At 36.9% G+C, this 15,566-nt stretch overlaps 1 protein-coding gene across 3 annotated transcripts in view; it reads right to left on the bottom strand.

Annotated features, from left to right (window-relative positions):
• The window catches only part of LOC306885743 (sterile alpha motif domain-containing protein 12-like), a 107,894-nt gene that overhangs the window by 65,225 nt on the left and 27,103 nt on the right, over nucleotides 1-15,566 (bottom strand). For all 3 annotated transcript variants that reach the window (XM_079442485.1, XM_079442484.1, XM_079442486.1), the window contains exon 4: nucleotides 11,041-11,181. In XM_079442485.1, the coding sequence (XP_079298611.1) occupies nucleotides 11,041-11,181 (141 nt within the window). The remainder of the gene's footprint in view (nucleotides 1-11,040; nucleotides 11,182-15,566) is intronic.

A 15,566-nucleotide genomic window follows, 5' to 3' on the forward strand; every position in this document is an offset into this window, starting at 1 on the left:
TCTGATTTTTTCCCCTGAGTATTTGCATCAATGTCAGATTGGGAAGTGGGCATGTACTGGCAACCAAGCACTACACTTTTCAGTACTAGGAATTACTCCTATATACTGGCATGTCTGATCATTTGCTGGTACTCTCTTCTGTCCCTGACAACCTGCCCTACTATATACAAACAAACAAACACATTTAAAATTATCAAAATGCAAAATGTGCACACATACATCTACAGTGGGGCAAATAAGTATTTGATACACTGCCGATTTTTCAAGTTTTCCCACTTACAAAGAATGGAGAGATCTGTAATTTTCATCGTAGGTACACCTCAACTGTGAGGGACAGAATCTAAAAAACCGCCCAGAAAATCACATTGTATGATTTTTGAATAATTCATTTCCATTTTATTGCGAGAAATAAGTATTTGATACAACAGCAAAATATAACTTAATATTTGGTCCAGAAACCATTGTTTACAATTACAGAGGTCAGACGTTTCCTGTAGTTCTTGACCAGGTTTGCTCACACTGCAGCAGGGATTTTAGCCCACTCCTCCATACAGGTCTTCTCCAGATCTTTCAGGTTTTGGGGCTGTCGCCGGGCAACACGGAGTTTCAGCTCCCTCCATAGATTTTCTATTGGATTCAGGTCTGGAGACTGGCTAGGCCACTCCAGGACCTTGAAATGCTTCTTACGGAGCCACTCCTTAGTTGCCCTTGCTGTGTGTTTGGGGTCATTGTCATGCTGGAAGACCCAGCCACGACCCATCTTCAATGCTCTTACTGAGGGAAGGAGGTTGTTGCCCAAAATCTTGCGATACATGGTCCCATCCATCCTCCCCTCAATACGGTGCAGTCATCCTGTCCCCTTTGCAGAAAAGCACCCCCAAAGCATTATGTTTCCACCCCCATGCTTCACGGTTGGGATGGTGTTCTTGGGATTGTACTCATCCTTCTTCCTCCAAAAACGGTGAGTGGAGTTAACAAAAAAAGTTCTATTTTGGTCTCATCTGACCACATGACCTTCTCCCATGCCTCATCTGGATCATCCAGATAGTCTTTGGCAAACTTCAGATGGGCCTGGACATGTGCTGGCTTGAGTAGGGGGACGTTGCACGTGCTGCAGGATTTTAATCCATGACGGTGTAGTGTGTTACTAATGGTAACCGTTGAGATTGTGGTCCCAGCTCTCTTCAGGTCATTGACCAGGTCCTCCAGTGTAGTTCTAGGCTGATCCCTCACCTTTCTCAGGATCATTGATACTCCACGAGGCGAGATCTTGCATGGAGCCTCAGTCCAAGGGAGATTGACAGTCATCTTGAATTTCTTCCATTTTCTAATAATTGCGCCAACAGTTGTTGCCTTCTCACCAAGCTGTTTGCCTATTGTCTTGTAGCCCATCCCAGCCTTGTGCGGTCTACTGTTTTGTCCCTAGTGTCCTTAAGACAGCTCTTTTGTCTTGCCCATAGTGGAGAGGTTGGAGTCTGATTGATTGAGTGTGTGAACAGGTGTCTTTTATACAGGTAACGAGTACCTGTATAAAAGTACCTTTTTTCCTCCGATTAAATTCTGGCAGTGTCAGAAGATTTCAGACACTTTCCTCAAGTTTCCTGCAGTGTGACATCTCCTACGACGACCGTCAAACCAAGAACCAATAGGAGCACTGAACTTGATGACGCAATTAGCGCGACAACTTCAAACCATTCATTATTTGTAAAAAACAATATATGTACAATGTAAAGTTTACTTAAAGTTTATTTATTAAGGGGCAGGATGTTTAAACTCGAATAACAAAATTACCTCAAGTTCGCTCTGTAGAACTGGAAGTCCATAAAGTCCTCTTTTGCCCAGCCATGACTTGCTCCACACACGTCGTCTTTTTCGTTTTTTTTTTGTTTTTTTTAACATCAAGGCATGTAATTAATAAAACTAACGCTACACGTTGCTGTTGTTGGCTAGCTACCATTATAGCGAGAGAACGCGGGTCACGTATTGATGACGTAAAACTCCGGACAAGTCTTCTTGAGTACGTCCGTTTTTGTCGCGTCTTGACTGTCGTACAGTCTGACATTAAAATAACTGAGATCCTACAGTCTGACATGGGGATCATGTTCGTACAGTGTGACAAGCAGCAATCGCAAAAGATTATTAAAAATCGCACAGTGTGAGCCCGGCTTTAAAGACAAACTAACAGGTCTGTGAGAGCCAGAATTCTTGCTGGTTGGTAGGTTATCAAATACTTATTTCATGCAATAAAATGGAAGTTAATTATTTAAAAATCATACAATGTGATTTTCTGGGTTTTATTTTTAGATTCTGTCCCTCACAGTTGAGGTGTACCTACGATGAAAATTACAGATCTCTCCATTCTTTGTCAGTGGGAAAACTTGAAAAATCGGCAGTGTATCAAATACTTATTTGCCCCACTGTAGATGTATGTGTGCACATTTTCTATATCTAGGAGTCTCAACCTTTGTGTCATTAATAGCATGTACCACATGCTTCGCCGGCTCTTCTTCCTCTGTCCTTGAAACACAAACATGCACATTTAACACAAACACTTTGCAGTTCCCTCTTTTTTTTTTTGGAGGAATATCGTGCTGCAACAGGCCTCTCTGTGACCTTGGTATTCACAGCCCACAATGTGCGATGCAACAAGATGCAGTGAAGAGCAAAGCAAAATGGCATAGCTAAGATTAGCCTTGTAGTTCTGATACAGAACACGGAAAGTAAAGTGGAAATGTAAGTAGGGAGCTCTCGATTTCTCATGTCAAGGGTATTTTAGTCAGCAGTGGGTGGAAGTTGGTGAAAACAGTAAAAAAATAATGAGATCATCATGAGATAAAAAAAAAAAAATCAAAAGATGTTCAGCTTCAATAAAGACGGGTTTGCATGGAAATCACATTTTAATGAGCAGTGATGGCCAATCGAAGGAAAAAATCAGTACTCTGAACTTTCTAAACCCTGGACTGCTATTGACGGTAGTGATGGAAATCCAAGCAAAAGATCTGCTTGCTGATCTGGGCAGCTTACAGAATCAAATAACACACTGAAGTGACTCTTCATGCCTATTTATCAGACAAAACAACCCTTTTGGGAGTGGGATGTCTTTCACTCATCAATAGATAAACATTTGTCACGATGCATTTCTTTGTGAATGCTTTTGTTTGTATGGATAGTTGAGAAATGGTTTGAATCGATTGTCCCTGAGGGTAAAAAGAAAATTACTCTCAAATTGATTTTTAAAGAAAACTGTACTTTATAGAAATGCTTAACACTGTTATCTAACACTAACATTATCGTTATCTCTATACGTGCCACTATAATTCATTGGTATAGTATCTATAACTTCAGAATATGTAGAACTACAAATTCAATTTAACTTTGCGGTATCTCTCTTAAAGGGATAGTGCATCCAAAATGAAAGTTGTGTTATTTACTCACCCTAATGTGATTTGTTTTATTCTGTAGAACACAAAAACAAGATATTTTATAAAAATAGTTTTTTATCCGTGCAGAGAAAGTCACTGACATTCATTGACCATTGACTCATTGACTTTAATCATATGAAGAAAAACAGTAGAAACATTCTTCAAAATGTCTTCTTTTATGTTCCACATAAGGAAGAAAGTCATTCAGAATGACATGAAGGAGTAAATGACATGGAGGAGTAAATGATGACAATTTAAATTTTTGGGTGAACTATTCCTATTGAATATTCATATGATAGTGATTATAAATGAGCTAAATTTAATCTGTTTCTCAAATATATTCTATGGCTTCAGAAGACTCAAAACATAAAGCATTTATTGCATATAATTGTAAATATCTCACTTTCTAATGATGTCAAACCCTTTGCGTGTCAGTCAAAATGAGCTTCTAATGTGCAAACTCGTCTAAGACATTCCAATTCAGATTTGATTAAATGTGATTTTCAGCTGAGGACTCTATTAAAAAAAAAAACATGTGACTGAATGACAGGAACTTATGGAGGAATAATAGGAGAGTATATTTCTTTTACTCATTTTCTTCAACAAGACTTAATCACATCTTCCCAAACAGGACTCAGGAAGTGTCTCTTCTGGGATCGCCTGGGAAGGAAATTAAAAAAAGAAATTAATCTGACCTACTGGAGAAGAGGAAGGGTTCCTCGAAGCGCCACAAAATAATGATACCAATCTGCACCTTTTCCCACCGACACCCCAAGAGAGGGGACCACTGAGCGCATTTTTCTCCCTTAGAGCGCGCCCTCTCTCTCTCTCTCTCTCTCTCTCTCCCTCTCACACACACTCACTCACAATAATATTCATAATAGAGATCTTCTCACCATTGCCTCCTAGATATACTACTGCAAATGCTACAATGTGCATCCCAAGTCTCTGCAAAAAACTCCAATTACTGATACATACCTCACACCACATGCTAGATTTTTTATTTCACTTTATTTATGCCAGTCATTACTTTTTCCATTAATAAAATGCAGCACTTTAAGACTCTTATTGACCAGTCCAGTATTCATCTCATATAAATTACACAACATAATAAATTACAATAATTAAATGTATAAAAATTAGTGCTGGGCAACAATTAATTGCAATTAATCGCATCCAAAATAACAGTTCTTGTGTATTATTAACTTTTTTCAAATATTTATTATATATTAAAATATAAAAATAATATATATACACAATATATATAATAACATACACACACACACACACACTTACACTTATCTGCATTGTTTATCCTTTATCTTTCATTCAAAAAATTCACAAAATTCCAACCCATCACTGAAGTAAAACAATTGAAAGTGGGGGGAAATCTCACTGTGAAATAAATGCTTTCTCTATTTCATGTTGGCCTCAATTATTGGCACCCGATTATTTCAACGTCCTTTTCTCAGGGTAACAGCTCTGGGTTTTCTCCTATAATGCCTGATGAGTTTGGAGAACACCTGATAAGAGATCAGAGACCATTTTCTTCATAAAGAATCTCTCCAGATCCTTCAGATTCACAGCTCCATGTTAATACTTCTTCTCTTCGGTTCACCCCACTCATTCTCTATAGGGTTCAGGTCAGGGACAGCCATGGTAAAAGATTTATTTTGTGCTCAGTGACCCATTTTTGTGTTTATTTTGATGTTTGTTTTGGATTGTTGTCCTGGTGGAACATCCAAACACGGCCCATTATAAGATTTCTAACAGAGGCAGTCAGGTTTTGATTTTTTATCTGTTGGTATTTGATAGAATCCATGATGCCATGCATCTGAACAAGATGTTCTTTCTTGACCTCTGGCAGAAAAACAGGCCCACAACATTAAAGATCCAGCAGTATATTTAATTGTGGAAATGGGGTACTTTTTATCGCTGTTTGTACTAAACTCATCTGGTAGGTTTGCTGCCAAAAAGCTCTTTTATCAGTTTCATCTGACCATACAAGCCAGTGCCATTTGAAGTTCCAGTCATGTCTTATAACTGAATTTGCTGGAGTTTGTTTTTGGATGAGTGAGGAGAATTTTCCTTGAAACCCTCCCGAACAATATGTGGTGATGTAGGGGACGTTTGATCTATTTTTTTTTTAGGTTTCTGGCCCCAAGACTCAACTAATCTCTACAATTTTCCAGCTGTGATCCTTGGCAAGTCTTTGGCCACTCAAACTCTCCTCTTCACCGTATATTAGGATATAGACGTGTCCTCTTCCAGGCAGATTTGTAACATCTTTAGTTGATTGGAACCGCTTAATTATTACCCTGATGGTGGAAATGGGGATTTTCAATGCTTTAACTCTTTTCTTACAGTCACTATCTATTTTGTGATGCTTAATCTTTTTCTGCACATCAGAACTATATTCTTAGGTTTTACTCCTTGTGATGGATGATTAAGGGAATTTGGCCTTTGTGTTATTCATATTTATAATTCCTGTGGAACAGGAAGTCATGGCTGGATAATTTCATGCTCCTAGTCACCCTGGTGTGCTAAAACCTAAAAAAAAATGTAAATATGAACGGGAATATACAGAGATATTTTACTCATAAGAATTTCTCGGGGTGCCAATAATTGTGGCCAACATTCATTGGAGAAAAACATTTATTTCATCATGAGAATTTCTCCCCACTTTCAATTGTCGTCTGCAGCGTGTTATGGCTCAGAGCCTCACACACGGGAACCGGAGCTGATCGTGGCTGCTCGAGTCAATGCTTGTGTTGGGTTTATACCGGCACGTTTCTGAACTGTCCCAGAAAGGCTCTCCAAGGCGTTTATCAGTCCCTCCAGGATTTCACGAATATTTTTTTGTGATTTTTGCGATCAAAATGACTGATTTTGTGGTGGTAATTTCCATAAATTTGTGACAAATTTGCGATTTTAAAAATTATGATATCACATTTACCAAATGATCTCAAGTGAAGTCACCTTTATTTATATAGCGCTTTTAACAATACAGATTGTGTCAAAGCAGCTTTACCAAATAGAACAATGTGTCGGTAGTGCAGAAGGACAATAGTAAACACAATTTTCAGTTAAAGGCATTTCGTTATTGAATTCAGTGCTGTCATCATTCAGCTCAGTTCTGTTCAAACAGTATTTGTGCAATCTAGTCGACGATATCGCTGGACATTAAGTGTCCCCTGCACGATTAATCGCATGCGATTTTGAACTAGCTGGAATTTATTAAACGTGCAGATTATGTATTATGTTAGATGCACAATATTCACAAATAACAAACAAAATGCATAAAGCTGGTTTATTTTGGTCTCTTAGTCAATTCTGAAACATTTTAACTTTTAAAACAAGCTTAGGACCATTTTTCCACCTTACCTATGTAAACAACAAAGAAGTATTGTAGCTGTACATACGGCTTGTAAATCCAATTCATACATTTGGTATTTTGGTCTCTTAATAAATTCTGATATATTGATATACATATATAGATATATAAAAAAATAGAAGGGGAAAAAAATTCAGTAGTTAAACAACACTGCGTCATCAGCATTGGTACTGTATCAGACTTTATTAGTGTGCACATAATGCACTTATCATTATATGAAATTCAACTTCAAATGGAGTTAACAAGGTTTTTGGCCAGCGAATAAGGAGATGGAGTGTAACTATAGGCACTTTTACAGGTTATATAATGTTTATTGTAGCTATATGGGCGCTTAGTTTTTCATGTTGTTTAATACACTTGGTCAAAATCTCAAATGAAGCGCTTATGCACAGGATATATAAACGTACAAAAGTATATTGGCTAGATGGCAAATAACCTACTTCTCCGTTCTTCAAGCACACAAAAACATTAGCCTTTACAGACATAGTGTTTGAGTAAAGAAAACGCTGTATTATTCAAACATCAATTATTTATTTACCCTTTCATTGCAAAAAAGCGTTACGAAGTTTTACCGACAAGCTCTTTTTAATGCTTATCATTGGTTAAACATTTTTAAAACCCTCTGATTTAAAAATAATAATAACGAATTATAATAGAGGTATGAAGTTTGGATAATTTTCCACGGCACACCTGACCAGGCTAGGGTATGGCAACTGCCATCCTCTGCCATACGGAAACGCCGCCCCTGCTCGTGCAGTATATCGGGATATTGCTTAGCCCGTACTGATTTGAGGAGGCAGGTGAGACAAATTTGGCGCCATTGTTTCTTGACAGACTGCTCACATACACAGACGTCATCACGTGAACAAAATCTGAATCCCCATAACGTAAAATAATTTGATGATTATAATTTTGTTATGTGAGGTCTTTTATTTATTTATTTTTTAGCGATTATTTTGCAGTTAAGTGACGAATTATGCAGGATCACAAAAAAATGCGACATTTTGTTTATTTTGCATTGTATTCAGTGACTGCGGAATCGCGAAAAACTGGAGGGACTGGTTTATACAGCGATCTGTCATGCCACATCAAAGACAGTCAAAACTCCATTTGTTATTTGAATTTCCAGAAAACAAAATGAAATAATAATAATAAAAAAATAATAATGTATTCGTTCGGTACACATGCGTACCGAACCAAAGGACCCATACCGAAACGAACACATATACCGTTACACCCCTAAAATATATATAATTTTAATACATTACATATATTAATAAATATTTATAATCTATATTAATCAAATAATGCTTCTCCTTAATTTTTGCAATGATAAAGATATGACACTTTCATCTTGTAGAATAATAAGTTAACTCTAAAACAGCACATGCTAAATGTTTTCTAAGCAAAAAAACTAAAACAAAACAATAACATGACAAATTTAACCACCACATAATCAATAATTAGAAATGGTTAATTTTTTCTCTCTTAAAATACATTAAAACATCACAACGTACCATCATTAAACTGCTATTATTAAAAAATATTAATGTATACCTCATCCCTCAAAGACTCCCAAAGACATTCAAAGCACTTTGAAAGGACAGCACGTTTTTGTTACTGATCGCTTTTGCTCTTTTATTTTTTTTTTGGTTTGATAAATGAGATTTGCTGGACTGCTATTAAACTGGCTGTCTAACTTTCTAGATGGCAGCCAATTTAAAACCTGTATAACAACCTCTGAGATTTGACCCCGTCAAGACACATGTATGCAATAATTCATTATCTGTGCTATAACCTCTACGATTCTGACCTCTTCATAAATTAGAGATACTTGAATCACCAAAACTAGAAGAAAGGAAAAATAGATAATACTCGTTTCTTTTCTGGGCTGCCTGATTCATTAACATTGAGAACATCTATTTTTATCACAACAGTGTAGATGGTTTTAATCTCCTCCGAAGAGGAATATTTGATGTAGCCATGGATACCGATGTAAAAGCAATGTGTAAACACTAATGAGAAATAATTATGACAGAATGATTAGAACTCGGCAGTTCTCATTAGTTCTCAAGGCCCATAAACAATTGGACAAGCGCTTTGTGAGCCATCTGTTGTGCTTGTTTGGTATCTATGGTTGGGTTTAATTTTGTATTGATGATGTCATTTTGATTTGGGTTCTGATACTGTCACAGTTGGCAAAATAAGTCTGATCTCACTCAGGGGAGAAGAGAAAACGTTCAACATTAGCAGATACTGTAGATGTCCCACAGACAGAAAAACTTACAAAATGTTTATTCATGTCCACATGTATGAGGTCACTGTTCCCTAATGGGTGCACAGCAACAAAATACATACTTTCCATATCTTAAACATCCAGCCAAATCCTAATGGAAACGCCTAAAATACTTCACGCTTACAATAAAAGAAATGTGAGTTGCATTGAATATATTAATTTGGAAGAGCTTACGTTTGTCACTTTGGTGGGAACAAGATGGCGATTTAACTTTTCTACATAAAATTCAAAGTTTTTTTTTTTTAATCTTCATGTATAAAATGATGAATAAAGAATGCGCATCGTGTTTTTGTTTTTTTTCTGTTTTTACTCAATTTATGAAGGTGATGCAAACTGAATCATTATATATTCGATGGCAATTAATATTTTGTATATGTAACTTATATAGTTTTATTGTACATTACAAAAAAAATAATACTTATTAATTTATTCAACAAATTTACTGTCAAAACAGATGCTGCATATCTATAGTCTTTGGCTGCATCCATTGCATCCAACTCGGGGCTTAAAGAAAATTTTGAGTTTCCCACTTGTAATAATGACTTTGTGGCTGTGTTCATGTGCATTCAACTCACATACGATCTATCCGACATGACTTGAACACACCATAACTGTTGCCTAAAAAACTTACAAACTTTGCATTGATTGAACAACAATATACTGCGGCAAACACTGCTCACAATAGCATGACATGAAAGCCAATCTGTGATTTCCGCCCGGTGGATAGTTATGTGAAGTAGAAAACACTGGCTGTTACTGTCCGGTTCACTGTAACTGATAAGGCCTTCGTGGTCCAGCCATCCCTCTGGCATTCACGGGAGCCAGAATTTAATTATTTTCCCTGCATGGTCCAATGAGCCCTAAAGGTTAATTATTGTCTGTCTGCATGATACCCGACTGCCAGTGCACAATAAAAGCTGTTAGTCGCTGCAGATAGCAGCTAATGTCAGACTGTGTGTATGGCCGACATGAGTTACCAGGTGCACTCATGAGGAGGATTCTATAGGAAACCTTCTTTCTGGTTTCATTTACAATGAAGACCATCGTGTTTGCTTTGTATTGCAGAGAAAAAAAAATATTTCATAAAATATTTTCAGGGTAATTGACAACATGTAACATGCTCAGCAGAACATACGTTTTCATTTTCCTTCTGACAACAGAGATAATGCTAACATTCAGCCTAGCTTTACTTTGTCAGGCACAGCAGCTCCTCTTTAGTCCCCTAAAAATACTGTCCTTCACTGGGCTGTTGCAAATTCTGGCCAATTTTGACAGCATCTGTGTGCTGTCCGTTCCCATGCACGTCATTGTTTAATTTAGTTTGTATATCAGAAAGAAGGCAAAAAACAGCAGTAACATCTGGGCCTTCACCAAATAATGCCTCTCTTCTCTCTCTTTCAGGAATGCTTAGCCAGTATATATATGCATCTATACATCTATTTATCCATCCATCCATCCATCCCCATATATGCATCTATACATCTATTTATCCATACAACCATCTATCTGTCTGTCTGTCTCTGTCCATCTGTCCACTGATGGCTTTTTAAACTAAGTTTGAAGTTTAAAAATGGTCACACTTTGACACACTTTGCTTTTCTAGTTAAAAATGACTCTTACAGTATATGAGTTTCTTTGAATTGCAATTCTGCATTAGCTTTTTCATTTAGAGTGTGAGGGGACCCTCAACAAGATCAAGAAAACAGGACAGAGTATTACTACATACGCCTAACTACACATTCTTCATTCTAATCTACGTTATAGTAAAAAAAAGGTTAATAAAACAGACTCATAAAAGGGTCGTAATCCATTAATTAAAATCTATTAAGGCAGGGTTAAAGTGAAGAAAGATTAATTAGTTTAAATGAAAAACATTGGAAGTCTCTTCCCATGCATAGCTATACATGTTTGTGTGTATGCGTATGTACCTTGCGTGAGCAGCTGCAGAGTGCGGACCTCTTCTCTGACGCGGAGCTGGAGGACCTGCTGTAGGATGTACTGTCTCTGACTTTCCTGCATGATGCCCATACGCTCCAACTTCCTGTCAGTGAGCCTCATCAGAGCTCGACCTGTACACACACACAAACACAAACAAACACATGAACATGAAACCAGGCTGGGCTGTACAAAGAAAAAAAAAATACAAATTGCACATTTATAACACATATAAAGAATAACTGTACTTGCCATTTATAAGGAGCTATTATAATGCCCTTGTGGAAAAACGGATCGAGTATTGTAATAACCTACATTACAAGAACCTAACGAGAATATATTGTAATTAGTGAAACGAAATAGATTGGAATATTTTCCTCCAGTTAGAAATATGATCAAGGTCAGATGAAGTTCACTGTCATTTTTAATCATCGCCTCCTCACAAATATTCTCCTCATATCTGTGCTGATAAAAGTCATAATAGTGCCTGTCAATGCCCCAGTTAACAGCTGCCATTTGTGCACAATAAAGTTAAAGCCATTGTACCATCTCACGCAACGCCTTGAGGTAGCGAAGCAGAATGGCTACTAATGCATTTACACTGCGATGAAAATTGTTAATTCGGTTGTTTTTCGTGAAAGAGACCAAACGCGGTATCATTATCTATGGAAAGGACGGTATTCAGATGAAGCATAGTACAATTTTCAGTGATTATGTTGCATTATGAGTGTGGATGCTCTGCTCACGTCACTCGCTCCCTCGCTCTCTTAATGGTCATGTGTTTAAATTGCAGCATGTTTCCAGTGAAGAGGAAAGCTATGTAGAACTGAAAAAAATACACTGACAGCTAGCCAAGCAAACAATTTAGCTGACCCTTACCCACTGGAGAGAATTTCATGTGGTAATGCAAAAACCGGAAATTAAAAATACAAAGGGGAACACAAAGAAAAATTAAGTACCACTGTTTATCAGTAAACGACAGGGCAGCCTGTAAAAAGTCAGTAAAATTACAATAATTAAAAAGGCAAGAAACATCTGTTAGAAAATTGGAAATAAAATAATACATGTAGTAAGCTTTATGCTTAAAATATTCAATAAAAAATGTGAAAAAAAAAAAAAAAAAAAACACTTCACGGGTCCATTGGCCAGATTTCTATAATGTCCCTGCCAATAATTTCTGGCCCATTCAGAAATGATAAAAAAAAGCAGTAATATCTGTATTTTATATGTATAAAAATACATACATTTTAAAATTTTATTCAATTAATTGTTTAGTAAGAATTATTTTCACATTTATCAAATTTTAAATGTGTGACTATCAAAGTTATACATTCATAAACACGCACTTGCTGAACAATTATAGATGGCACATGGTGATTTGTTTTTAAATATTCAAACCATTCTAACTGATGTTGATCACAAATCACTCAGCTAAACCACCTCTCTATATTATAATAATAATAATAATAATAATAATAATAATAATGTCATATTGGTGACATTTAAATCAGTATAATTAGCAACAACAATATTCAACACATTACAAAAAGCCAAATGTTTAAATCTGTAAGGCATAAAACAAATATACATGCTCATCAAACATCTCAACACAGTAACTGACTCCAAATTTACACTGGCCCTGGGCCATCGGGCCCTCCGTATTATTGAGTCCTGCGCTAGATACATTCTCTGAACACTTTAATATCTTATGTAGTATTGTTTCTCTGTTAAATTTAAGTGTTTTGACGTTCATATGTATTTCTTGGGAAAAAAGTCTGATACTAATGAAGAATGAGATTCTTTTAAAGGAAAAATAAATGTACATGGCATTTTCTTTAGAAAGAAAGAAAATCATTTTATAGGACAGCCTTCAATAAAGCAATATGAGAACAAAAAAAAAAATCCTTTTTCATGCGTCAACTCAAACTGTATCACATTTTGATGCCATCTATATTTCTAAATAGAATATTGAGGCGCTATGAGCACAGATGGGGCCTCTTTAGTCACGGAACATTAGAAGCAGAAAATTGGAGTATGTGTGAGGCGTGTAGGTTGAGGTGATCGGGGTAAGGTATTTCAGTACGTTGGTAGAGTGCCAAACTACCCCTTCATTTGGCAGCATTTGGCTGAAACGCCTCAATGAGGAACAGAAACTCAGCGTGCCTTCTCTCTGAATCACTTCCATAAGTGTTTCACTGAGAAGATGAGTCAAAGCCTGGTTAAAGAACAGAAGATTAGAGTGTGAAAACAGGAAAGAAAGAAAATAAGAGCAGAATACATATACAGATGGGAAAAGAGTTAGAAATGCGAGTGCATGAGAAGAAATGGGAAAGGTGCCAGTCTAAACAAATAACTGTCCAACAAAAACATTTGAGATGTTTCTTAGATGTTACTTAGCAGGAAGAATGGGTCACTGGGTAACAGCTGTCTCAGCAAGATAAGGATGGAAAAGAATTTAGCCTGGTAGAAAACAAGAAAGGATAAATAATTGTCTGCTATAGACACAAGATATGTTGGCCATCTATTGCGCAAGTGACAGACATAGAGCTTCACTTAAAGATGATTCAAAATAGAAATATCTACTAAAATTGTTTTGAGCCCATTCCCAAAAATCGTAATAAAAGCTAGCAAACAAAACAATTAGCAAAATGCAAAACTGACTATTTCTGTAAAAGGAAAAACAAGAACAAAACTACTGGGCAGCCTGTAAAAATTTTTTTAATTTAATGTTTTGCTATTTGTACTGGAATATTAAATAATTATAATAAAAATACTGAGAACTTAAATGTATGTTATAAAAATACGCAGCCTGTGCATCATGTGTTTGTTTGCCCTTCAGTGGTGGCCTTTCATGTTTTAATGACTGTTAAAGTCTCTTCCCACTCCTTCCAGTAGGAGCTGAGCCAGGTGTCAGTGCAAACACCATCACTGCGGTTTTCTTTGTTCACAATCCTGTGTCTACTTATCTTTGTGCAACTGACAGAGAAATGGTTTAAAAAAATTAACAGCACCTTGGATTTCAGCATACTGATCAGTCGGAAATCACGCTCCGCACTTGGCTTCTTCTGAATCCTGTTGTGACTGTTATCCAGTGCTACTACATTAACCATTTACCAAAGACTACAAGCCCAAATCAGTGCTTAAAAGATACACACACGCATACAAACCCAAAGGTCAAGGTTTAGCAGGTTAGCATGAAGCAGTCAGCAGTTATTCAAAAGTAGTAGATGAAATGGTTAGCAAGCAACATTTAAAATTACAAACGTATCACTATAGTATAGGAGCGCCAATCCACATATGTGAGACATCAGGGCAGATAAATTCACTCTCTTTCTCCCTCCGGTTGCTGGACTGGCATACTCGTCTTCAGTCCTGATGAATGGACTAGCTTAAAGCTCTCTCCCTCCACTGTCACTCTAGGGACCTGTCCCTTTTACATGTGAACCAAAAGCCTGGCTAATTACTGCTCCAACAACCAGGAGGGATGACAGACAGAAAGAGAGAGAAGGGGTCTGGGGCAGCTCTGGGGCCTATAAAGATGGAAATTAACCTCAATGTCTCTGACAAAACTCTCATGGTGAACAAGCAGGACTGTACTTGAGAAACACTGAGGCTGCTTGGACTGGTGAAGGAAACTCCTCAGGTGATACTGTAGCATACTTCACATAGTTTAACCGCAGCTGCATTCATGAGTCCCAAGAGGACCTTTCATACTCTCATTCTTTCTGTCTCACATACACACACACATATAGACACACAATCTGGCAGGCTCGCTAGCCCCTCAAACTACCGCAGAGTCTGAATGCATCTGCCAAGTACGTCCCTACGTAGATCCATACAGAGTACCATCCAACAGGCAAGATTATGCTGCAAAATTACCTACTTTACATGGCAGAGGACCAAATTCTAGATGAAAAATGCCAGAGAGAATCTTTAAATCTGATGCTGAACAGAACGTTCTGCTACATTTACTCAAAAAATGGAAGAAATTCATTTTTATATATTACATTATGTTCTATATTACATATATCCTCAAATGGTGAAATGTGTAAAAAAAATCTGCATTTTTCAACGTGTTTTTTAATGTAGTAAAATTGTATTATAAAGAAAGCTTTACATCGTTCTGATTAAAATTACTAACATTTCTAAAGTAAAACATTTGGTTTAGACGTATTCATCTGTTTCAGTCACGTGACTTTTCTGTTCAACTGCCATATAGTTATATACGGATATATAAGCCTAAAGTACAGAAGTGAAACAATATGAGGTAAAGTCCTGCAACGGATTATCTTCAGTGTTCCTAAAGTTCCAAGAACATCCCTAGGACAACTTAATAAGTCCAAATCACTTGAAGGAGATTGAACCGTTATCATTATTTGGACTGTCCTGTTGCTGAGCCCATATTGATCACTAGATAAGAGGACAATGGCATTTGGCATTTAATCAAAAGAGGGCAGATAGTAAGAGTTACAGGGATGAATAGAACATAAGGAGAGAAAGGGAGAGAAAGACACAGATG

Source organism: Barbus barbus, assembly GCF_936440315.1.
Source record: "Barbus barbus genome assembly, chromosome: 19".
NCBI classification, from domain to species: Eukaryota; Metazoa; Chordata; class Actinopteri; order Cypriniformes; family Cyprinidae; genus Barbus; species Barbus barbus.